Below are 23519 nucleotides of genomic sequence, written 5' to 3'. Positions count from 1 at the left end.
GTTGACTGAACATTACACTCTGAATAACCCTTCTGGTGGGAGAAAATAGTAGTGGATGTGTCGGTATTTCCATATGATTCAGTAACACGGAACAAATCTTCCCAGGCCTTATGTAGCCCATGGCGCTGCTCAGAGACCCAGTGAACTGCTATCTCCCTTAAGGTCTCTTCAGTATCCCAACCCCAGCTCACAGATTTTACAAACCAATCTCTGCAAAGGATCGTCCACCCCTAAAAGAAACTGCCTCTCACCTGGGAGATAACACTCACTGCCTGACCGAGCAGCCTCCCGCACCATGGAGCCTCTTGGGCTACGACTCTCACAACGGCAGAGGGGATCCTGACCCACAAATTCCCACTAATGTTAAGGTGCTGGTAGAATAATAATAAATATAATTCTGTCTTCTCTTCTAGCCTTGCTAGAAGGACTTCAATAAAAACTTTCTCCAAATCTTCTAGCAGAACGAACCCCACCGAGCTATTCTACAGTGGTTTCCCATACATAGATCTCAAAGCCCCGACAAAGGAGGGTCAATATCATTTTCCCCATTTTATAGACATACAAATTGAGGCTCAAAGGGTGTAAGTCTCTTGCCCAAGATCACGCTTCATAGGAGTAGCAGAGCCAGGAACAAACCGCCAGATTCTCAAGTACCAGGCTCATGTCCCCCGACAGATCACACTGCTCCAGGGATCTCAGAAGAGCAGAGGGACAAGCAGACAGTGGAAAGTGAACAATCAATAAGGAATTTTCTCTCTTAAAAGTATCTCGCGCAACTGTAAAAACCACTGCAGAAACTATTCTGTGAGTGCAGTTCTTACTCCTCTTTTTTCCCAGCTAACCCACTACACCCACCTCCAGGAGGCTGAGTTTGTGGAGGGCTGAGGTCCAAGATCTGTGTCTTATAAAGAGGAGGAGATGCAAATTCAGTGCCTCGGGCACTATAGAAACCCTGTGATCTCCGGGACCCTGCAGCGTGAGAAGGGAGGAGGGACAAGTCCGGGTGTCGGTGCAGATCCCACCAGGAAACCCTCCAGCATCAGCAACATGAGACTGTGGCTGACCCTCGCTTTCTTACTAGCAGCCCTTCCAGGTAATTTTATCCCCTTCCCCGCTACATGGACTGGAGGCACCGGGGAACGCTGCACATCCCTAACCTGACCCGAAGGGCAGTGAAGTCAACGGGACCCTTTCTGCTGCCTCCAAGGCCGGGTGTGAATGTGATTCTCATTCTTTCCAGGTGTCCGGTCACAGGTCCAGCTGGTGGAGTCCGGAGGGGGGATTGAAACCCCTGGGGGATCTCTCCGCCTCTCCTGCAAAACCTCCGGCTTCACCTTCAGCAGCTACTTCATGGCCTGGGTCCGTCAGGCTCCCGGCAAAGGACTGGAGTGGGTCGCCGACATACGCAACCCTTCTTCTAGTTCAGCCACATATTACAGTGATGCGGTTAAAGGGCGATTCACCATCTCCAGAGACGAGTCCAGCAGCACGGTGTGTCTGCAAATGAACAGCCTGAAAGCCGAAGACACCGCCCGGTATCACTGTGCGAGAGACACAGACATCAGAAACCTCCTGCGGTTAGCACAGAAACCTCCAGCGCGAATCCCCCTCCCGCTCCGTGCCCACAGTCACGGCTGGAACAGAGCCGTTCAGACAGGAACCCAGAGCGTGAAGCCTCCAGTCCTTTAGGCGGGCTTCACCCCTCGGAAAATTCACTTCTATTATCAGAGACCCGCGGTTCCTACAGATCCGAGACCGCCTTCTACATGTCCTAGGAATACAGAAAGAGATTCCTTCTCCAAAGCGTGATTAACACTTAGCTCTCCGTCCTTCCACCTGCCTTACCAGCTGGAGAGGACAGGCAGGGAGCAGGAGCCAGGCAGCCATGGGTGGAAAGTGAACTAGAATTTTTCACACCGGGATCTTGCCACAGTTTGCACTCACCTAACGAAGGCTGAATTGTGCTTCTTGAACACGCTGCTTCATTTCAAGAGCGACTGGGGTTCCTGAATAGCCAATGCCACGTTCAGACTGGGGGTCACTCGTCCTACATTCACAGGCAGAGCGTGGGGATTCCCTGTACAGACTCTAGCGGATTCAGCTGCTTTTTTCAAACTCCAAGTTTCTTGCACTTGCCCATTCATAATAAAATGCCCCTTGTACAGAGATGGTCTCATTTTAAGAATTCCCTTTTTAAAAAAATAATCGTGGTTTTCTAAGCACACAAAAAATTCACACCACTGTTGTCTGGTTACTTCGTGTGTCAGACGGTCATCCCTCACCTCTGTGTTTCAATAAATGTGTTTATACTGAAATCACATTCAAGATTACAACTGCTCAGAATACAACCTGTCTCACAAGCAGCGTTAAAATGTAGCATCACATCATTTCCCTTCCTTCTGCCCACTTCTGCAAAAGGCAGCCCCTAATTAAGAAAGGGAAAGGGAAAGTGCAGGGGACTCATTTAATCTGAGAGCTTTGAAGGAGCCAGATCTGGAGTATCACCAAAGAACATTTAGAGAGCGCTAATGTAGGCTGAATGTTCCCTTCCAGCACAGCTGCCTTCACTTCATGTTTACGGTGACTCACTTGTGAAATCCCATTCAAGTCAAAAGCAAAACGCCCATTGACGCAAAGGGACTGGGATTCCGTCCGCAGTGATGGAAAGATGCGTCAGACGCAGAGCGGAGAGGCACCAGAGGACAGAAGTGAATTTGAATGTGCAAAACGAATGATTTCAGGCTCTGTCATTCCTTCTGTCTGTCTATCTATCTATGAGCTAGAGAGAGGAAAGAGTTGAAAGTGAAAGAGAGAGAGAGTAAAGGGGAGGAGAGAGAGGGAAATGCAGTGGGGCATCAAAGGAATACAGTATCACATACTTTGCCTCCTCACCTAGGCCAATGCTACCTTCTTCCCTCTAGGACAGTGGTTCCCAAACTTTAACTACCTGTGAACCCCTTTCACTAAAATGTCAAGTCTTGCGACCCCACTCCTAAAAATTAATATTTCCAGAGATTTTCTCTTTACCTGACTATAAATGATAAAAGCAATGATCTTGGAAATATAAAATTGGTTTTGATGACATGCTTATTACACACTATTTATTATTAATTAATATTTATCATTACAGTATTTTATGACATTATGCAAATGGCAACACTCTTCCAAGATCCACTTTTATAGCTTGTATCACTTTGAATAAGCCTGTTATAAGACAAGGCTCCTGAGTTTCATTAAGGAGTATCAGATGTGAAACAGCATGAAAGTATTTAAGAAGCCAACTCAAAGGGTTCCTCCTACACAAGCATTCAGGTCTTGAGCAGTCCAGGCAAACAATGCATGTTACAACAAAACTTAAACTTGTTCTTCATAATAATTTTAAAAACAATGCTAGCTGCCTATTTAATTTTAAAAACAGCAAGAATTATCCGCCTCCCTTTCCATTTCTTATAAGGAGTCTTGAAGTTTAAATCTCCTCAGTGTAACAGATATGCTGGCTTTGATCTGCTTCGCTCTTGGAAGTCCAGGGGCTGTGGGCTGCTGGTCCCGTGCTGCCCGGGGTCTCTAGGGACAGCTCTGTACACCATTAGGGATTTTTTTTCCCCGAGAACCAACAGTAACATTATGCTCAAATAAATTTGTTAGTCTCTAAGGTGTCACGAGTACTCCTTTTCTTTTTACTGATAAGGGATAAATTCAACCCTAGACAGATATGTCAAAACAAAGCTTATAAACCACTTAAATCCTCAATACTGGGTTGAAGGGATTTAAGTGGTCCTGAGATCTGCCGATGGGCCCTCTGAACAGTAGGAAATTTAATCCACAAAGTCATACCGGACAGTAAGATTTTAACTTTGAGAGTAATTACCCATTGGAGCATTTACCTAGGAGTGTGACGGATTCTCCATCACTGACAATAGTTAGATCAAGACTGGATTTTTTTCTAAAAGACCTGCTCTAGGAATTTTTGGGGGAAATTCTGAAAACTTGTATAAATAATGATGTTTAAAAGGCTATGGACCGTTAATAGGTATGTGATCACCGAGTCGCTGGCCTTTTCCTCATTTTAGCTCATGCAAACAGAGCCACCTCTGGAGTCGTGGAGACATGGTCAATTCTCAGCGAAAGTTCTGTGTTCTGATAAGTCAAGAAAAAGGCATCTGGGACAAAACCTGGAAAACTATTTGGACCTCAAGTGGCAAAACAAATGACAAGGTAATCAATAATGGGAAGGCCTTTCCCCTGCCCTAAACATCATGGGCAGAGGCAGTTACTGTTGTCGGTGCCCCTGTATTGGCCTTCTAAGCCAGCTCTCTGCGTGGATTGAAAAGGGAGAGTTGGAAAGGCCCTCAGCGTGTGACTTCAAAAATTCTCTAAATATCTGGCATACCTACCAGTCTTTGCAGTAAGGGGGAACCAAGGTGAAATAGCTGAAACAGAGACAGCCGCCAAATCTGGTTGCCTATTAATAGCCTCTATTCTCCATGTGGCTAATTCAATCTAGGCATTTTAAGGACCTCATCAATGCTGCATTTAGGATTCATTAGTGAATCTTAAGGTAGAGAAATATAATTCCCATTGTGCAAATCGGGAACAGTTTAAGTGAGCTGGGAGCCCAAGGCCAACTTCCGATACAGACTTTAAATTTAAATTTAAATTTAGGAGCCTAAATCCCAGAGACCGTGATTAAGATTTAGGTTCCCAAATCATTTAGTTACCCCAAATCCGACTCCCTGGGGCTCCTCTGCCAATTCTAGCCGTATAAACAGTGTTGCTGAAAGACATCACAGCCCCACTCCCTCAGTGCCCCACTAACCCTGCAGGGGTCATTCTGCACTGACGATGATGGTGATGATTCAAAGGACTGCCGCTTCCTTTCTTGCTTTGTCTCTTTTCTGCTCACTTCCTTCTTCTTCTGTTTCTGCTTTGAAAGCCCCTCTCCGGAGCCATTCAGGACCGGGTTCCCATTGTGCTGGACTCCACCCAAACACGTGGGACCTGATCCGATGTATGATCCAGGCCACTCAAAAATCCCCTGGGGTTTCAATGGGATTTGGGTCAGAGCGCTACACACATTTACCCCCCTCTCCTGGAACCGGAGGCCCTCAGCGTGTGATCACAAAAATTATCTAAATATCTGGCATATTTGGGGGGTTGTAGTAAGGGGGAAACCAAGATGTCACACCGGTAATAGAAACAGCTGCCAAATCCAGGTGCATGTCACTATCCACTATTCCAAGGTGCTTAATTTATTCTAGAACAGGTATTTTAAGGCCTTCATCACCGCTCTAGTTAGGATCCATTAATGAATCTTAAAATAGAGAAATATAATTCCCATTGTACCGATGGGGAAAGAGTTTAAGTGACCTGGGAACCGAAGCCCAACTTTCAAATGTGGCTTTAGTTCACTAGCCTAAATCCCAGACCAAATGGTTAGGATTTAGGTTCCCAAATCATTTAGTTACCCCAAGGTCATCTCTCTTGGACTCCTAGATGTTGCTGAAAGACGTCACAGCCCCACTACCTCAGGGCCCCACTAACCCTGCAGGGGTCATTCTCAGATGGCTGTCAGGAGGCATTCACCCTGCTATTCCAGGCAACACATTCGGAATTACAGTTTATTTCCCCCTTCTAAAAAGCAGATTATGTAAATTCTCTCACTCAGCTTCTTCTATAAAGCCGGCCATATCCCTCACCCTGCAGCTATCGGGTGGAGAATCCTCAGCCCCCAGTGTCTGTGCAGTTCCAGGCAAAACCCCACAGTAAGGAACATGGCACTCCGGCTCCATTTCCTTCTGATTGAAACTGTTTCAACGGGTACATTGTTTTTCTGAAGACTCAGGGGGCTCCCCAGATTTTCCATGAATCTCACTAGGAGCCAGGTCTGCAGGGATCTCGTTGTGTCTTTCTTTGCAGTAGCCCGGTCCAGGTCCAGCTGGTGGGGACCGGAGGGGATGTGAAAAAACCCGGAGCCTCTTTCCGCCTCTCCTGCAAAGCCCCCGGGTTCTCCTTCAGCAGCTACGGGATAGCTTGGGTCCGACAGGCTCCAGGGAAAGGGTTGCAGTGTCTCTCCTCTATTGTCTGAAGGTGAAGCACACACTATGCTCATGCAGTCAAAAGGCGATTCACCATCTCCAGGGACAATCCCAACAACCTGCTGTATCTGCAAATGACCGGCCTGAGAGCCGAGGACACCGCCCGGTATCATCGTGCTGGGCACAAAGTGAGGAGAAGGCTGTCTGAACTCAGACAATAACCTGCCCTTGGTGTGGACAAATTCTCCGCTGGGGGCTCTGGGGAGAGCAGTGAGCGTGATAACTCCTCCCTTGGCCTTCCTTTCTGTGACTCTCACACACAAATATAGACACAGACTAATCGTGCTGTTAGCAGAGACCAGCCCGCAACTTTCCCTTGTCCCCTAATACACTCTGTGCCCCTTATTCCCTGCCTTTCCTCACCCCTCCTTCCACCTCCCAATACCCCGGGCTGATAGATCTACAACCTATCCTGAAGGACGACCCATCACTCTCACAGATCTTGGGAGACAGGCCAGCCCTTGCTTACAGACAGCCCCCCAACCTGAAGCAAATACTCATCAGCAACCACACACCACACAACAGAACTACCAACCCAGGAACCTATCCTTGCAACAAAGCCCGTTGCCAACTCTGTCCACATATCTATTTAGGGGACACCATCATAGGGCCTAATCACATCAGCCACACTATCAGAGGCTCGTTCACCTGCACATCTACCAATGTGATAGATGCCATCATATGCCAGCAATGCCCCTCTGCCATGTACATTGGTCAAACTGGATAGTCTCTACATAAAAGAATAAATGGACACAAATCAGACGTCAAGAATTATAACATTCAAAAACCAGTCGGAGAACACTTCAATCTCTCTGGTCACTCGATCACAGACCTAAGAGTGGCTATACTTCAACAAAAAAGCTTCAAAAACAGACTCCAACGAGAGACTGCTGAATTGGAATTAATTTGCAAACTGGATACAATTAATTTAGGCTTGAATAGAGACTGGGAGTGGATGGGTCATTACACAGTGTAAAACTATTTTCCCATGTTACTTCCCCCCCCCCGCCCCAACTGTTCCTCAGACGTTCTTGTCAACTGCTAGAAATGGCCCACCTTGACTATCACTACAAAAGGTCCCCCCCCCCCTGCGGCCCGCTGGTAATAGCTCACCTTAAGTGATCACTCTGGTTACAGTGTGTATGGTAACACCCGTTGTTTCATGTTCTCTATGTATATAGATCTCCTCACTGTATTTTCCACAGAATGCATCCGATGAAGTGAGCTGTAGCTCACGAAAGCTTATGCTCAAATAAATTTGTTAGTCTCTAAGGTGTCACAAGTCCTCCTTTTCATCTTATTAAAATGTATGAAAAGACAGTATTTACCCCCGCCCCCCCGCGCGCCCTTTAACAGCCAGGCTGGGGTTTCCAAGCTGCCCTACAGATATGGACACCTCATGCCTATTATAATCCTTCAGGAGATTTACAAAACATCAGCCTCTGGGATTTGTTAGTCTCTAAGGTGCCACAAGTACTCCTTTTCTTTTTGGGATTCAAGAGACTCAAATCCCTGCTCTAATGAGTAATCAATTACTTACAGCAAGTGTAACAGCCTCCTAACACCTATGTCCCCTTGTGAGTTTAGCTCTTAATGTATCAATTCCTAGACCTGCCCCGAAAAATTTCGTCTTAAATAACTACACCCACATCGCAGAAAACATACCCCGAAGGAAAAGAAATAGAGAGAGCAGAACAAAGGGACAAAAATAAAGGTGAGCGTGCTAGTGTCGCTTGCAATGATCATTCCAGACAGAAGTAGGGAACAGACAGTGACAGCCTTATGTTGACTGGCACCCTACACTGTGTATAACCCGTCTGGTGGACACAAATATTGGCAAGTTTGTAGGTATGTCCCTATGATTCAGTAACATCAGACAAATTTCCCCCCGGCCTTATATAGCCCATGGCACTACTCAGAGATCCAGAGAGCTGCTATGTCCCTTAAGGACCCTTCAATATCCCAACCCCATCTCTCAGATTTTACAAAACAATCTCTGCAAAGGGTCGCCCACCCCAAAAGGAAACGGAGCCTGGCATCTGAGTGCACTGCCTCTCCCTAGGAGATAACACTCACTGCCTGACCGAGCAGCGTCCCGCACCGTGGAGCCTCTTGGGCTACGACTCTCACAACAACAGAGAGGATCCTGACCCACAAATTGCCACTAATTTAAGGTGCTGGTAGAATAATAATAAATAATAATTCGGTCTTCTAGTCCATCATTGATAGAAAGAGTTTAATAGACTTTCTCCAATTCTTCAAGAAGAAGTTTTCAGACATTAGCAGTAATAACAACCCCTAGCTATTCTCTAGTGGCTTTCATTCATAGATCTCAAAGCACTGACAAAGGAGGTTGAATATCATTTCCCCCACACTTCAGAGACATACAGATTGAGGCATCGGGAGTGTAATTTCTTGTCCAAGGTCACCTATCAGACTAGTAACAAAGTCAGGAATAAACCACTGGATTCTCGAGTACCAGGCTAATGTGCCCAAACAAGATCACACTGCTCCAGGGGTCTCACAAGAACAGAGGGACAAGCAGACAGAACTTAGTGGAAGCTTTAAGCTGTCATGGGATAGGAGGGAAGATTCTCTCATGGATCGGTAACTGGCTAGAAGATAGGAAACAAAGGGTAGGAATAAATGGTCAGTTTTCAGAATGGAGAGAGGTAAATAGTGGTGTCCCCCAGGGGTTTGTACTGGGCCCAGACCTATTCAACATATTCATAAATGATCTGGAAAAAGGGTTAAACAATGAGGTGGCAACATTTGCAGATGATACAAAATTACTCAAGATATTTAAGACCCAGGCAGACAGCGAAGAGCTACAAAAGGATTTCACAAAACTGGGTGACTGGGCAACAAAATGGCAGAAGAAATTCAATGTTGATAAATGCAAAGTAATGCACATGGGAAAACATAATCCCAACTACACATAGAAAATGATGGGGTCTAAATTAGCTGTTACCACTCAAGAAAGAGATCTTGGAGTCATTGTGGATAGTTCTCTGAAAATATCCACTCAGCTTGCAGCGGCCGTCAAAAATGCAAAGAGAATGTTGGGAATCATTAAGAAAGGGATAGATAATAAGACAGAAAATATCCTATTGCCTCTCTATAAATCCATGCTTTGTGCACACCTTGAATACTGCGTGCAGATGTAGTCGCCCCATCTCTGAAAAGATCTATTGGAATTGGAAAAGGTTCAGAAAAGGGCAACAAAATGATGAGGGGTCTGGAACAGCTGCCATATGAGGAGAGATTAATAAAACTGGGACTTTTCAGCTTGGAAAGGAGACAATCAAGTGGGATGTGACTGAGGTCTATGAAACTATGGACAGGTGTGGAGAAGGTAAAGAAGGAAGTGTTATTTACTCCTTCTCAGAACACAAGAACAAGGGGTCACCAAATGAAATGAATAGGCAGCAGGTTTAAAACAAACAAAAGGAAGTGGGTTCCCCCCCCCCACCCCCACCCTACACAATGCCCAGTCAACCTGTGGATCAAGATTGGAAGGGTTTTTTTCTAAAAGATCTGCTCTAGGAATGTTTGGTGGAAGTTCTGAGGTGTGTGTTACACAGGAAGTCTGACTAGATGATCACAATGGTCCCTTTTGGGCTTAGAATTTATTGGGTAAAACTCAGGGAAATATCAGTTATCTGGGATTGGTGTTCATGTCTCTGTTATATAGAGCGGTGCATGCAGATTATCCCCTTATATTTCCTGTTTAAAGCCAGCGATTCCCCTGACCCTGCAGCTCTGGGGTTCAGAGTCCGCAGCCCGTGTCTGCCCACAGACCTGCCAAACCCCACGAGAACTCTCCCCACAGTTGGGAACATGGCACCGGGGTTATTTTTCCTTCTCATTGAAACAGCGTTCACAGGTACATCGATTTCCCCCAGGGTTTGTTACAATCTCACTTGGGAGCCAGGGTTTCTAGGAATCTCATTGTGTCTATTTTCAGGGGCTTTTTCACAGGCTCAGCTGGTGGAGACCGGAGGGGATGTGAAAGAGCCCGGAGACTCTCTCCGCCCCTCCTGCAAAGCCTCCGGGTTCACCTTCCGCGATTACTGAAGGAGCTGGGTCACACAGGCCCCTGGGAAGGGACTGCAGTGCCTAGGGGAAATACACCCAACTTCAACGACCAGCAACTACACCCAGCCCCTCAAGGGCCGCTGCACCATCTCCAGAGACAATCCCCACAACCTGGTGTATTTGCAGCTGCGCAGCCTGAGACCTCAGGACACCGCCCTGTATTATTGTTGGAGAATCCCGCAGTGAGCACAAAGCTAGTGCGGTCCGGACAGAAACTGATTTGGAGGCGGGTACAATCTTCACCTCCACATGAAGAGGGGAGATTGGGAGAGAAGGGCAGTTGACAGGCAAGGGTGGCAAATGTGGGTAGCCCAATGTGCAGCAAAGCACGGGATGGACTAAAGTCTATGGTAATTCAGTGACTTACAGGGTAAAGATTATAGGGCTTCTTCTTTAGCTTCTTCTTCTTCTCTTCAGCCCTAAACATCTTTACAGGGAGCAGTACAGTGTCACCATCCACGTCTGCCTCTAGGTCTGACTGACCCTGACAATATTTGCCCTATCGGTATCCTGTCCTCTGTTTGTCATCTACAGCGTCACCATCATTTTAGTCTTTTTGATTGCAGCGAATCCTGCACCCTGACTTCACATCCTATACTCCTTCCAACTTCTTCATTGGTCAGGAAATCATTACACCTTACACGGGACATCTTCAAAAGAAATCTCATCTCTACTGCCTCCAGCCTTCTCATCTCCCCTTCTTTCAATGCAGCTGCTTCTAGACCACACGTAGTGCTGTTTGCAGACTGCTTTGGGGCATTTTCACTTTAGTTCCAAATGTCATGTTCAGCAAAGTGGGCCCATAGTTCTTCAATTCCCGCCATAGTAGGCTTCTTGACCAGGCCTGGACAGTGCTGTCAGAACTCAACCAGTAAACCAATGGGGTGGACCCTGTGGATAGGATCCTGTTCGTGATGCCAATTATGTAAGCGGGGGAATGGTCCAGCTACTGTGGGGGAACTTTCCTGGCTTATACACTGTCCCGGGGAAATGGGCTAGTGAAAGGATTTGAATCCTCACTCCAACTACCTTTACCCCCTTAGCTCGGCCTCACTCTGACTGACCCAGGCAATTCCAGCTCACACAGAGGACAGGACCCCCCTTGCCAGGTTTACAGTCGGAGTGTAAATGGGAAGTGGAGTGGGAATGGAAATATAAACAGGAATATAAATATCATCGTGCACAATAAACTTCCTTCACTGTAGCCTGAATCCTCCTCGACTCTCCCCTAAAGAAAAACACCCAGACACGCCGCTCTTGGCAGCTAATGTCAGGGAGGCTTCACGGCAAAACTTAACTCTGTCCTCAGACTCCCTCCCCCCGCCCCAGCTTCTCCCACCTGCACCCACAGGCGGGCCCCCAGACCTGCTGCAAAGCACGAGCCAGGCTTGCTCAGATCACGTTCCTAGTGTCATGGATCATTTCAGTGTAGCTGGTCACTGCCGGGAAGGGAAAGGGGCTTCCCTCCCAAATCCCTTCCAGCGCCATGAGAAATCTTCTGTCTTCAGCGGGTGGCCCAGCCCAATGGATCCCTGAGACAAGACTTCGCGCCTCCCCCCTACCTGACACTGACCCCCCTGACCGGACGTTGCGTGGCCCTTATGCTTGTGGAACCTGGCTCCAGAGCTGAGTTCCCCCAAACCCCAATATCAGGTTAAAAAAGCCAGACCCTCAGTTCCCATGAGAGGAAATACAGTCCCTGCAGGGAGCTGTTCATTCCTCCCAGGGTCCGAAAGTGTCAGCAGGACCCCAGCGCCCTGTGTCCGGCGCTGCAGAGACACACAAGACGGAACAGTCTGACTCCTGCAGCCGGAGCCCAAGGGCGAGTCAATCCGATCACTGGCAGCAGGAGTGTGTGACTCTTATAAAGCGGGGCATGCAAATGAGGGAGACAATTTCCTCTTTAAAGCTGAGCCTCTCTGTGTCCAGGCTGCACCCGGAGACACAATCCGCAGCCCCTCGGTCGGTGCAGTCACCAGCCAGTCCCCGGTGAACTTTCCCCTCCAGCACCCGGGAAAATGGGATTTTTGCTCCTTGTAATTGTCGCTGTCGCAGCTTTGGAAGGTATTTTCCTCCTCTGAAGAACCGGCAGAGTTAGAAGAATATTGTGTTAGCGCTGTTTTTATACCGACCTTAATGGCCTGTCTTTATTCCCAGGTGTCCGGTCCCAGACGCTGGTGGAGTCCGGAGGGGGTGTGAAGAAGCCCGGAGACTCTCTGCGCCTCTCCTGCAAAGCCTCCGGCTTCACCTTCAGCAGCTACGGGATGGGCTGGGTCCGCCAGGCTCCCGGGAAGGGGCTGGAATGGGTCGCTTCTATAAGCAGCAGTGGGAGTACATACTACCTCGATTCAGTGAAAGGGCGATTCACCATCTCCAGGGATAACTCCAAGAGTGAGCTGTATCTGCAAATGACCGGCCTGAAGCCCGACGACACCGCCCGCTATTACTGCGCGAGAGACACAGTGACACCGAACCGGTTTGTGATCGTGCAAAAACCCAGGCTGCGGAACCGCCCTTCTCCCGGCGGCCGCGCGGGGGCAGCAGCGACACACACCCCGCTTCGGGCTGGGGCAGGAGACCCGGCAAGCGGGGGAATGTCCCACAAACCGCCCGTCACTTTTAACCCTTCCGTTCCCGGGCAACGTGTCTCCCCTTCCTGCCCAGAGCCCCGCTGAGCGCACAGATCCCTCGCTCCATCTGTGAGCCCCAATGCGGAGTGACTCCTGTTCTGTCCTTGGCTCTCCTGGGGCCCGTCTCTTTGTCAGTGTAAAGGGGACAAGCGCATTGCGGTTTGCATCAGACACAGCAGATGGAGTGAATAGATCCTAGGGCCAAATCCTCCGCTAGTGTAAACTCACCACAAGCGATTTCACGAGACTCAAGTTACTCCTGATGTACACCAGGGAGGCTCTGGCCCTTTCAGAAAACTGGGATGTTTATGGCATTAATGCAGCGGAAGGTGATTAGTTCATTACTGCCGATGTGGGGCCCCTCACCGTGCATCTCCGCCCTTCACACGCGGTCATTGCTTTTATCCTCCTAACGCCGCCGGGAGGCCGGGGAACTATCACAGCCCCTGGTTCAAAGACGGGGGGGGGGGGGGCTGAGGCAGAGAGAGATGGAGGCCGGGGAGTGGAAATGGGGCATTCAGGGTCCGGGCGGGGCTGTGGGGCAGAGATCACCCGGCCCCAGAATAGACCCCGCTCCGCTGCGCCTGGGGAAGTGGCACCGCCGGGACTTTCCAAAGCGGCTCGTGGGTTGTTTTCACCAACTGCCCTGTGGAAATCCCAGCCCGGACCCTCCGCTGGTGTCAGTGGGTGGAGCGGAGACATCCCAACGCCCAATAAAGCGCCACCATGTCACAGAAAGAAAAAGAGGACTTGTGGCACCTTAGAGACTAACAAATTTATTTGAGCATAAATTTTCCTGAGCTACAGCTCACTTCATCGGCTGCATTCAGTGGAAAATACAGTGGGGAGAGTTATATAGAGAACATGAAACAACGGGTGTTACCATACACACTGTAACCAGAGTGATCACTTAAGGTGAGCTATGACCAGGGGGGCGGGGGGGACCTTTTGTGGTGATAATCAAGGTGGGCCATTTCCAGCAGTTGACAAGAATCTCTGAGGAACAGTTTGGAGGGCTGGGGGGGGGGGGTGGATAAACATGGGGAAATAGTTTTTCTTTGTGTAATGACCCATCCACTCCAAGTCTCTATTCAAGCCTAAGTTAATTGTATCCAGTTTGCAAATTAATTCCAATTCAGCAGTCTCTCATTGGAGTCTGTCACAGAGTCACCATGGAGATAAAAGACCCGCCCCTCAGCCCCCGATGGCATCACTCAGCCTAGCGCTGGCCCTCAAGGCATTGGGGACAGTCACGTTACTAAGGGCTGGGGACAGGAACAGGGTGGGATTTAATGGGGTCACTCAGGGAGTGGCAGCTGCTGAGGGAGAAGCAGAGGCCGTTGGTGGGGGGTCAGGGGGCACTAGGGTCACCGACCACAACTCCCAGTGAATGAGATATGGTGCAGGACTTCCCAAAGTCTCTCCTAGTTTTAGTTACAAGGTACAACTTCAAAAACAGACTCCAATGAGAGACTGCGGAATTGGAATTAATTTGCAAACTGGATACAATTAACTTAGGCTTGAATAGAGACTGGGAATGGATGAGTCATTACACAAAGTAGAACTATTTCCCCATGTTATTTCTCCCCCCCACCCCACCCCCCACTGTTCCTCAGATATTCTTGTTAACTGCGGGAAATAGCCTACCTTGCTTGTCACCAGGAAAGGTTTTCCTCCTTTCCCCCCCCCCCCCCCATGCTGCTGGTGATGGCTTATCTTAAGTGATCACTCTCCTTACAGTGTGTATGATAAACCCATTGTTTCATGTTCTTTGTGTGTGTATATCAATCTCTCCTCTGTATTTTCCACCAAATGCATCCGATGAAGTGAGCTGTAGCTCACGAAAGCTTATGCTCTAATAAATTTGTTAGTCTCTAAGGTGCCACAAGTCCTCCTTTTCTTTAAACAACTTATGTAACTGATGGACTCCCTGCCCTGCCCTGCACACTGTCTCACGTCTATGGGCCTCATCAAATACTGCCCATCCATCCGGTCTGAGAATCTAGGGCCATGTCACGTAATTGATTGGTCATCCATCCAACTTCCTCTCTCAGTAGAATCCAATGAACCTACCTGTATTTAAACAGGAACTGCCCTGGACAGGGAGTTGCAGGTATATTTCACCCACAGATGTTAGGAGTTGAATGGGGCTATCAGCAGATGCCCTTGGTGGATGGGCTCACTCTATACAGGTTACAAATGGGCATCTCCTTGGCAGGCCCTCTCAGAGGTTCAGAGAGGTCTGGGCCACTTCCAGCTTTTGAGGCCCCTAGCCATAATTTTTTTAAAAAATGACGAAACATGGTCTAATTTTGTGCCATTGGAACCGATGTATTTTTGGTAATATTTATGATTTTTTTAAGTCTTTAATATGACAACATCGATATCAGTTAACAAAAAAAGTGTTTTTTACCAAATCACATCTCTTATTTTCTTAAATTTGCAGCTCTAAGCTGAGAGAGTGTGTCACATTTGGGTTGGATAGAGATGCACATAAAAACAAGTGGTGAAACTTATCAAATGCCAAAAATTTAACAAGTGTCTAAATTAGAGGCCCCCTTTGAGCTTGAGGCCCGGGCCAAATGGCCTTCCTGGCCCACCCTCTGGTTGGCCCTCTCCTCGGTACTACCTGTTGAGATTTTACCACATGATGTTGCTGGAGAAATTCCACAGATCAGGCTTGCCCAAGGAAAGGACTAAATTCAGGCTTTGTTTCTCAGAAATGTGTGACCTGAATTATATAGCCAAGCTAATGTTGGGTTTTCATAACAAATGTTATAAAAGACCTGAGTGGATCTACCTATCCACACCCATCACTCTCTTGGTGACGGACACTTGCCCGGTGTCAGAGGAAGGTGTCTGCCACCTTCAGGGAGAGAAATGCATTAAGGGGCTGATCCAGTGCCCATTGCAATCAAGTCTGAAAACTTTCTCTGACTTTCCTGAGCCTTGGATAGAAGGGCAATCCATGTGGGGTCAGAGCCGCACTGGTGTGGATTCTGGAAGCTCCATGGGCTGCTACCGCGATTGACTGAAGCTGGTGTTTCGGCCCATTTATTCAAGCAGATTAAAACGCTGGTAAACACAAGGGATCTAGCGATACAATGCGATTGGGTCCAGGCGGCCACCCAATTGAAATGGGAAGCCTGATTTGAGAGGATAGTCTATTGATACATGTACTGATTTATTCAGTACCCCACAACAATCTGTCAGCAAAAAGGAATAAGTGAGAACCATGTCCAGTTATCGATTAGCCACGATCAGTTACTGATTATTAGTAACAAATCAACAATCAAGACTGGAATTTTGAAAAACCCACGAGGCCCCCTATTAATAATCAGGGAACGGGAATTTCAGCATGAGGCTCCCCGGCAAAGACACTGTTTAGTCAAATGTCACTGAAATCCAGAAAGCAGGCAAGACTTTTGTGTCTCTTATAAGGAGGAGAATATGCAAATGGGGGTGACAACTTCTTGCTGAAATCTCTCTCTCTCTCTCTCTCTTTCTCTCTCTCTCTCGGCCTAGGAGGCGCCCAGAGAGACAATCTGCAGCCTCCTCTATCTGTGCAGTTACCAGCCAGTGTTTCATGTTCCTGGTTTGCTATGCTTCCCTCCTCTGGTCTTCCTACACAGGGGCCCGTCACAGGTTGTTCTGACCCAGTCCGGCCCGGAAATGAAGAAGCCCGTTGAATCCACTCGGCTGAAGTGCGCCGTGAGCGGGTTCCCTATTACCAGCTATTACCTGGCGTGGGTCACACAGGAGCCGGGAAAGGGGCCGGAGTGGCTTGTCAGCTACCACACACCTGCAGCTACAAACTACTATCTGACAGCATCCAGGGCCGATTCACAGCCCCCAAGGACAGCTCTGATTTCTACCTGCAAATGAACAGCCTGAAACCCCGGGACACCGCCGTGTATTACTGCGCTAGAGACACAGTGAGGGGGAAACATCTGAGCTGGGACACAAACCTCCCCCTGCAGAGACGGGGGAAGGGATTTCCTGGGGGTGGGGCTCTGGCTCCGCAGCAATGAGAACAGACCCGAAGTCTCTCCCCTTATCGACACCGCGCACAGTGACTTCGCTGACTTCATCTGCCCCTGGGGTGCGCAGGGAGCAGGTGCCCAGAGTGTGTTTCACGGAGCAGGGAGGAGCAGGTGCGTCCGCCTTCGCGCTGTGGATGCCCCCAGTGACTCACCGGGGCTGTGTGATCAGACACGCTCCACTTTAAGGCTCCCTACTAACCCTAATCCTAAACTGAGCCCTTAGCGAAGAGCAGTGGGAACGCTGAGCCCTGAGTGCGGATTATGGGCCGGAAGGGTCTGGCCAATAAACTAGAAGTGACCTTCCCTGGCTGCCCAGTGATGATCCTCTACGTGTGAAATTTACCGCTTTGTAAAGGGGCATCACAAGGGCCTCTCCAGCTGCTGAGCACCAGGGGTGACTTTTATCCTGCCCCTGTAGCACTGAAGGGTCAGACTAAGGAACTTGACTCAAAAATCTTTTTCAAAAATACAGCCCCAAACCAGAAATTCTCCCGAACCATCTTTGCACAGTTTCTCTCCATCCTAATTTTCCAGATTCTCAGGAATGGTTCAGTAATGTAACTGGCTCCTAGTTTATAACATTGACACCAACATCCAAAATGGGGGTGGGGGAGACAGAGAGAGTGAGCAGCAGCTGCCCACACCGCATTCTCTCTGCAATATTTCCCCTTTATTTCCCTCTCTGCAGGTGTCTATTTCCAGGTCAGCCTGATAGAGTCCGGAGGGGGAGTGAATAAACCCGGAGAGACCCTCAGACTGACCTGCACCGTGTCCGGATTCTCTCTCACTAGCTACGATATGCACTGGGTTTGCCAGCCAGCGGGGAAGGAGCTGGAATGGATGGGAGGTATCTGGGCAGGTGGAAGCACTTATTATAATGACGCTCTCAAAAGTCACCTTACCATCACCAGAGACAACTCCAAAGTCAAGTGTTCCTGCAACTGACCGGCCTGCAACCCACAGACACCTCAGTGTATCACTGTGCTGAAGACACAACGAGGGGGAACCTATCAGAGGTGGCACTAAACCTAACCGTGCAGAGAGCCAGCCTGCCTGTGTGAGCCGCCGAGAGCAGCAGCTGCCAGCACCGCGCTCTCTCTGCTTGGTTAGTCTTCTGCTTCATGCAGATTTCACAGCAATTTACAAGCCCTTGTGAATTAAACTCCATAGTACCCAAAGTCACACAATGAATCAGAAATACCAAGATTGAGAATGGAACCCAGGAGTCCTGACTCCCAGGGCCCTGCTGTACCAATTTGTCTCTCATTTTGCTCAGAAGTGAAAGGAAAGACCCCAGGGATATTCATACCTAGACTCTAGCTATAGCAGCTAGATTAGTCTTCCATCCCATGGCTGGGGAAATAAACAAGGAGTCTTTACACCGACTATCATGAGCTATGGAACAGAGCCCAGGCCTTCTGTTTAAGGGAGGACAAAGTTGGAGTCATTGGCTCAAGAGCACATTGATTGAGATCAAACAGCCAACACCTCACTCTGACTCTATGACTGCATGGTGCTGAGCTGGCTAAATCTCTTCCCCTTCAGCCCATTGATAAATCTCTGTGGGTGAAATTCATCCCAGTGCTGAAAGCCCAGCACAAAGCCTTGAGCCCCTAGTGAGCCCCACCTCAGCATGACGTGTCCTTTTCACAGGCCCTGTCCTGTCATCTTCAGAGGACCAACTTCTCTGTTTTTACCGCATTTCCCCTAAGGTGTTGGCTTCTCTGCCTCTGTGTCCCAGATTCGGCCTCATAGAACCGATTCATGACAAAATAAATGTTTACTGAGATCCACTTTTAGACGTGCACTCGGCTGCCTCAGTTACACCGTCACCTCCAAACACAAGGCAGAGTTCACATCCCACAGGAGTTCCCCAATCCCACACGGATGCTTAGAGATGAATGGTCCGGATTCTCCCCTGCTCTGCCCCACGTGATCCATGTTTAACCTCTGTGAAGCAGATGGGATGTGGGCCTGTTCTGATGTCCAGCAACTCCTACACTTTCAGAACAGGGGTAGTTTCACCTCCCATTTCTAGAGTCGACGTCCGTTAATACATAGAACATGGGGAGAAACCCAATTTGCAGGTGACCAGAGCCACAACATAAATAACCTGCTGATGAAGACTCCACAGGAACGGTCACAAACATTTCACAGGCTGAACTTTATTAATCTCTGCCAAGCCCAGGTGCATAGAATGTCAAGGTCACGTTACGAGCCATTCCCTGGCTTAGAGCTAGGGACTGAACTAGACCAAAATGTGACTCCACCTGTATCTCTGCTATTGCGAAGCACAGGGAGCTTTTCAAAGGTACTAACACAGGCTGGTGCCTTAATACCGTTCACTTTCCACAGGACCTGGTGTGATGAAGTGGGACTGTTCTTAATGTTTCCTCTGAATATTGTGGGGGTGCATCAGTTTCCCCTAGGCAGTTCTTAAGTATCTAGGGGGTGGGATAAGGGTGCATGATCATTGCAGAGCCCTAGAGGGCAGGTGTGGGCAGGGGTCTGGACACAGAGAATGGCCGACACCCTATTTCCTGGCAACTGATGGCCTGGGCCCTTCCCCCCTGCAAGGTGAGAGCTAAAGGGTTGGAGAACAAAGGAATCTGGTGACCTCCTGGCCCGGAAAGGGACAAAGCCCAGAGGAGGAGGGGCTGGAGGGGGAGGCAGTTTGGGGCTGGCTGGGGATATGGAGTGAAGTGCAGACGTTGTTGTCTGGCTCACTGCCCTCCAAAATGGACCCAGCTGAGGGATCCTGTTCTCTGCACCTACAAGCTCTGTGTTAGATCATGTTCCTGTTATCTAATAAACCTCTGTTTTACTGGCTGGCTGAGAGTCATGTCTGACTGCAGAATTGGGGTGCAGGACTCTCTGGCTTCTCAAAGTCCCCACCTGGGCAGACTCGCTGTGGGAAGCACACGGGGGGCAGAGGATGCTGAATGCTCTAAGTCAGACCCAGAAAGGTGGAAGCTGTGAGCTGTGTGTCCTGCAGACAGTCTGCTCACAAAAAGGAGACTTCCCCAGAGTCCTGCCTGGCTTCGTAGGGAGCAGTTCCAGAGCATCGCCCGGGGACTCCGTGACAACTGGTGGCAGCGGTGGATGGTGCTTTCTGCAGTAAGTGACTGGGGAGCAGTAAAATGAAGGGGGATTGACGAGGACCAGGCATGCTGAAGGCTCAGAGAGGAGCAGTTTCGGGGGGTGGTTAATCCCTGGGGGTGTGTGACCAGCGAGAAGGACTGTGCAGTAATGGGGTCCCCTGGACTCTGTTGTGAGCAGTCTCGAGGCAGAGGAGCCTGCGGCTTGGCCCTGGGAGAGAGAAGGACTTTTGCAGTAACAGGGTCCCCCTGGGGATTGCAGCGAGAGGTCCCAGGGGCGGAGGAATCTGCAGCTCGACCCTGGCAAAGAGGTGGTGACCTCAAGAAGGGCTGGCACACTAGGGGTTCTGCTTGAAAACCATGGGGAGCTGAGAGCACACCGGCCTGTGAGTCCACAACAACTTGGGAAGAGCGGAGTGATGGCCTGTCACCATCTCCTTGAGAAGGACATTGTAACGCTGTGCAGAGGGGGTTGAGCATTGGAAAGTTCCCCAAAGCACAGTTAATCATGCAGCTGGAGGAGGAGATCACTCTAAGGAGCAGATTCCTGACCCCGCTGGGGCTATAGCAGGATCTGGGAGCAGCTGGAGTAGTAGCCCGGCAACCCCAAGACTCCTGTCCCCAACCAGACGAGGGTCTTCACGATCGGGTTCCCCATCAGGGGATCGGAGACGGACGGGATTGGAGCTGAGTCCGAGAGAGCAAGAGGACTGTGAGAGGCAGCGAGAGGCCAAGAAGAAGCTGCAGAAGCAGCAGCAGCATGAACTGGCGATGGTGGAGCGGAGAGGCAGAGGGGACCTCCCAGGGGTGAGTGGGGACAGACCCCGGAGTGCCAGTTCCCCAGTGAACCTCGAGACTAAATTGCTGCCCCTGGTTGGGGGGGGGATGTGGGTGCCCACCTCACTGCCTTGGAGCAGGCTAGCGATTTGAACCAGGGGGACCGTGCGGAAAAGCCCCGGTGTCTAGCTCCCTTGCTGGGTCTCAAGGCCATAGACTCCATCAGCCAGATGGGTGGGGAGGTGGACAGGCTCCCACTCCTGGTCCCAACCTATATGTCTGTGTGGAGTTTCCTGAGGTCAGGCCCCTCGGACCCCAGTGGGAGCAAAAGGTGATGGTCAATGGGGAGACATTCATGGGGGGTGGCGAGATCCTGGGACAGAGAGAACTGTTGTCAGGCTCTGGGTGGTGCAGCCTCAGATGCTGAGGGGCTGTGTGAGGGTCCCAGGGATGAAGCTGCTCACCCTCCCTATGGCCCAGATCCCTGTGCAGACCCAGGAAGGGTCGGGCTGGCTGGTCATTGGGGTTCCCAGGATATCAGCTGTGAGACCCCATTGTGGGGTGACTGTGTCTCTTTGGGACAGGATCCAGGCCCTGCTCCTATAATGGTCGAGGGTTTGAATTTGAATCCAGGGAACCAATCAGCGGAGAGGGAAATGGTCAGTGAAAATGCAGATGACCTGGCTGGCAGTGGGGAGGAGCTGCTAGGCTACCTGCCTGCCTGTAACCAGACCCCTGGGGCTGGGTGGGACAGAGAGATGCTCCCCACCCCGTTGCACACCGGAGAGGGGGCTCAGGCTGGCTCTGATGCAGTGAGGAGAGCAGCGAGCTCACTGCCTGCCCCCACTGGGACAGCAAGGGCAGCGCTGAGCACAGTGGGAGCTGAGACACCAGCTGAGTGGGGGGAGACACAGGCAGGGCAGGGGATCTGTTGGGAGTGGCAAGGTGCTTGGTAAGGAAAGTTTGGATGAGCCTAGGTAGCCTTGAGAGCTGATGGCTTTGTCTAGTCAGCAGGGTGGGAAGGCCAGGAGAGTGGAAGGTGAGTGTCCCTGCACCTTACCTGTTAGCTGGGTGGAGAAGTGTGACAGTGAAGGAAACGTGCCTGTGTCTGTCAGGGGTATTGATTTGCCTATGGAGGGATCTACCCTGGTCTCCAAGCAGTTGTCTGTGAACAGCCCTGTGTGCTGGGACCAGGGGAATGATCCCAAGCTGTGTGTCTGGGAAAGGAGAAAGTGTGTCCGGCTCTTTGTCTGTGGAGCAGACAGAAGGGGCCTTTCAGCCTGGGATGGTGGAGAATAGTGCAGTTGTCTCAGAGTTGGTTCTGGATTCAGCTAAAGCCCAGGAAGGGAATGGCCCTAAGTTTGTGTCTGCTCGGGAGAATGGCCCTGTCACTAGGTCGCATCCAGTTAGTGTCTATGTAAAATCCCAGAGACCAGACAATTCTGGGGCTTGTATTTTGCCTGTTGCTAGTGTGTGGCTGGGAAAGGCTGTAGCAACTCTGTCTAATCAGGGTGAGATCCTAGCCAGGGCACAAGGAGAGCAGAAAGGTGATTTGATTGTGTTACCTACTGAGGGTGTGGAAACCTGTAGCAAGAAGGAAAAGATTCCTGAGCTTGTGTGTGGTAAAGGGAAGGAGAAGGCTTCCAACCTTTTCTCTAGGAAGTCTGTAAATTTGCCTGAAAGGGGATTGTGTAGGAATCCGCCTGATGGGCCAGAGGTGATTCTGGATGTAAGTGAGACCCAGAAAGAGTCTGTTGTTGCTCAGGAAAGTGTTTCTGTAGAGCAAGCCCTAGGTGAAGAGGGTAAGGGCAGAATTTCTGTGAAGGGTGAATTGTTGCATAGAAAAGCCCCTAGGGAAAGGAATCCTCATGGAGTCTTTTTAAGCAGTTTACTGCAACTGAAGGGTGTGAAAGTGATTTAATCAAGACAAAAAGAAAAGGAGGACTTGTGGCACCTTAGAGACTAACAAATTTATTTGAGCATAATCAAGACATTTTCAGTTCCTTACAGCCAGAAATTTTCTGTTGTGAATGAAGCCACCGACTTTCCTGTTGAAAGATCCAGTGTGGATAGCTTTGAGAAGGTCTCAGATGAAGTGAAAGCTGTTAAGAAAGTTAAAAGAAAAGGAGGACTTGTGGCACCTTAGAGACTAACAAATTTATTTGAGCATAAGCTATCGTGAGCTACAGCTCACTTCATCGGATGCATTCATCGGATGAAGTGAGCTGTAGCTCACGAAAGCTTATGCTCAAATAAATGTGTTCATCTCTAAGGTGCCACAAGTCCTCCTTTTCTTTTTGCGAATACAGACTAACACGGCTGATAGAGGAATAGAGGATGTGGAATTGTAGGGTGGATCATAAAGGTTCTTGTCATTTTATCCTGCATAAGTAAACGTTTTACACTGTTTGAGAACCCATTAACTGCCGTGGAGTGACCAGTGTTTTACGGCTGAGGGTGGGAGAGCAGAAAGCACCGATACAGAGCAGAGCCCTGCCTGCCTCACTCCAGCCACTCGTCTCCTGCAATTCACGGGGGAACTCCAGGGAGTGAAGGGAACCGCGATTGTCCCGCATGGTGAAAGCTACCAGGGAATATTTCCCACCAGACAGAGCACAGGTCAGTGGAGCCGCAGCTTCTGGGAAAGGGGGGTGAGCCGATTCTTCAGTCGCAGCTACTCCCCAGCGCCCAGGGGCCTTTTTCTGTCTCCAGAAGGGTCCTAATCCAATAGAACCCTGTGACCCGACCCCTCCCCTGACACTGACCCCACTGACCCGC

The 23519-nt window shown here is 49.6% G+C and overlaps 2 gene segments (V, D, J or C); both read left to right on the top strand.

Moving 5' to 3' along the window:
* Positions 1-956: 956 nt before the first annotated feature.
* Positions 957-1689, top strand: LOC119841688. The segment is given in 2 exon segments: positions 957-1093; positions 1241-1689. Coding segments are annotated over 2 exon segments (495 nt in total).
* Positions 1690-10983: 9294 nt separating this feature from the next.
* LOC119841687 lies at positions 10984-20564 on the top strand. The segment is given in 3 exon segments: positions 10984-12257; positions 12351-12655; positions 20549-20564. Coding segments are annotated over 3 exon segments (360 nt in total).
* The last annotated feature ends 2955 nt before the right edge of the window (positions 20565-23519 follow it).

This window comes from Dermochelys coriacea, chromosome 13 (assembly GCF_009764565.3).
Source record: "Dermochelys coriacea isolate rDerCor1 chromosome 13, rDerCor1.pri.v4, whole genome shotgun sequence".
Lineage (NCBI taxonomy): Eukaryota > Metazoa > Chordata > Testudines > Dermochelyidae > Dermochelys > Dermochelys coriacea.
Note: the sequence above shows the minus strand (reverse complement) of the source record. Positions and strands in the feature narration are given on the sequence as shown.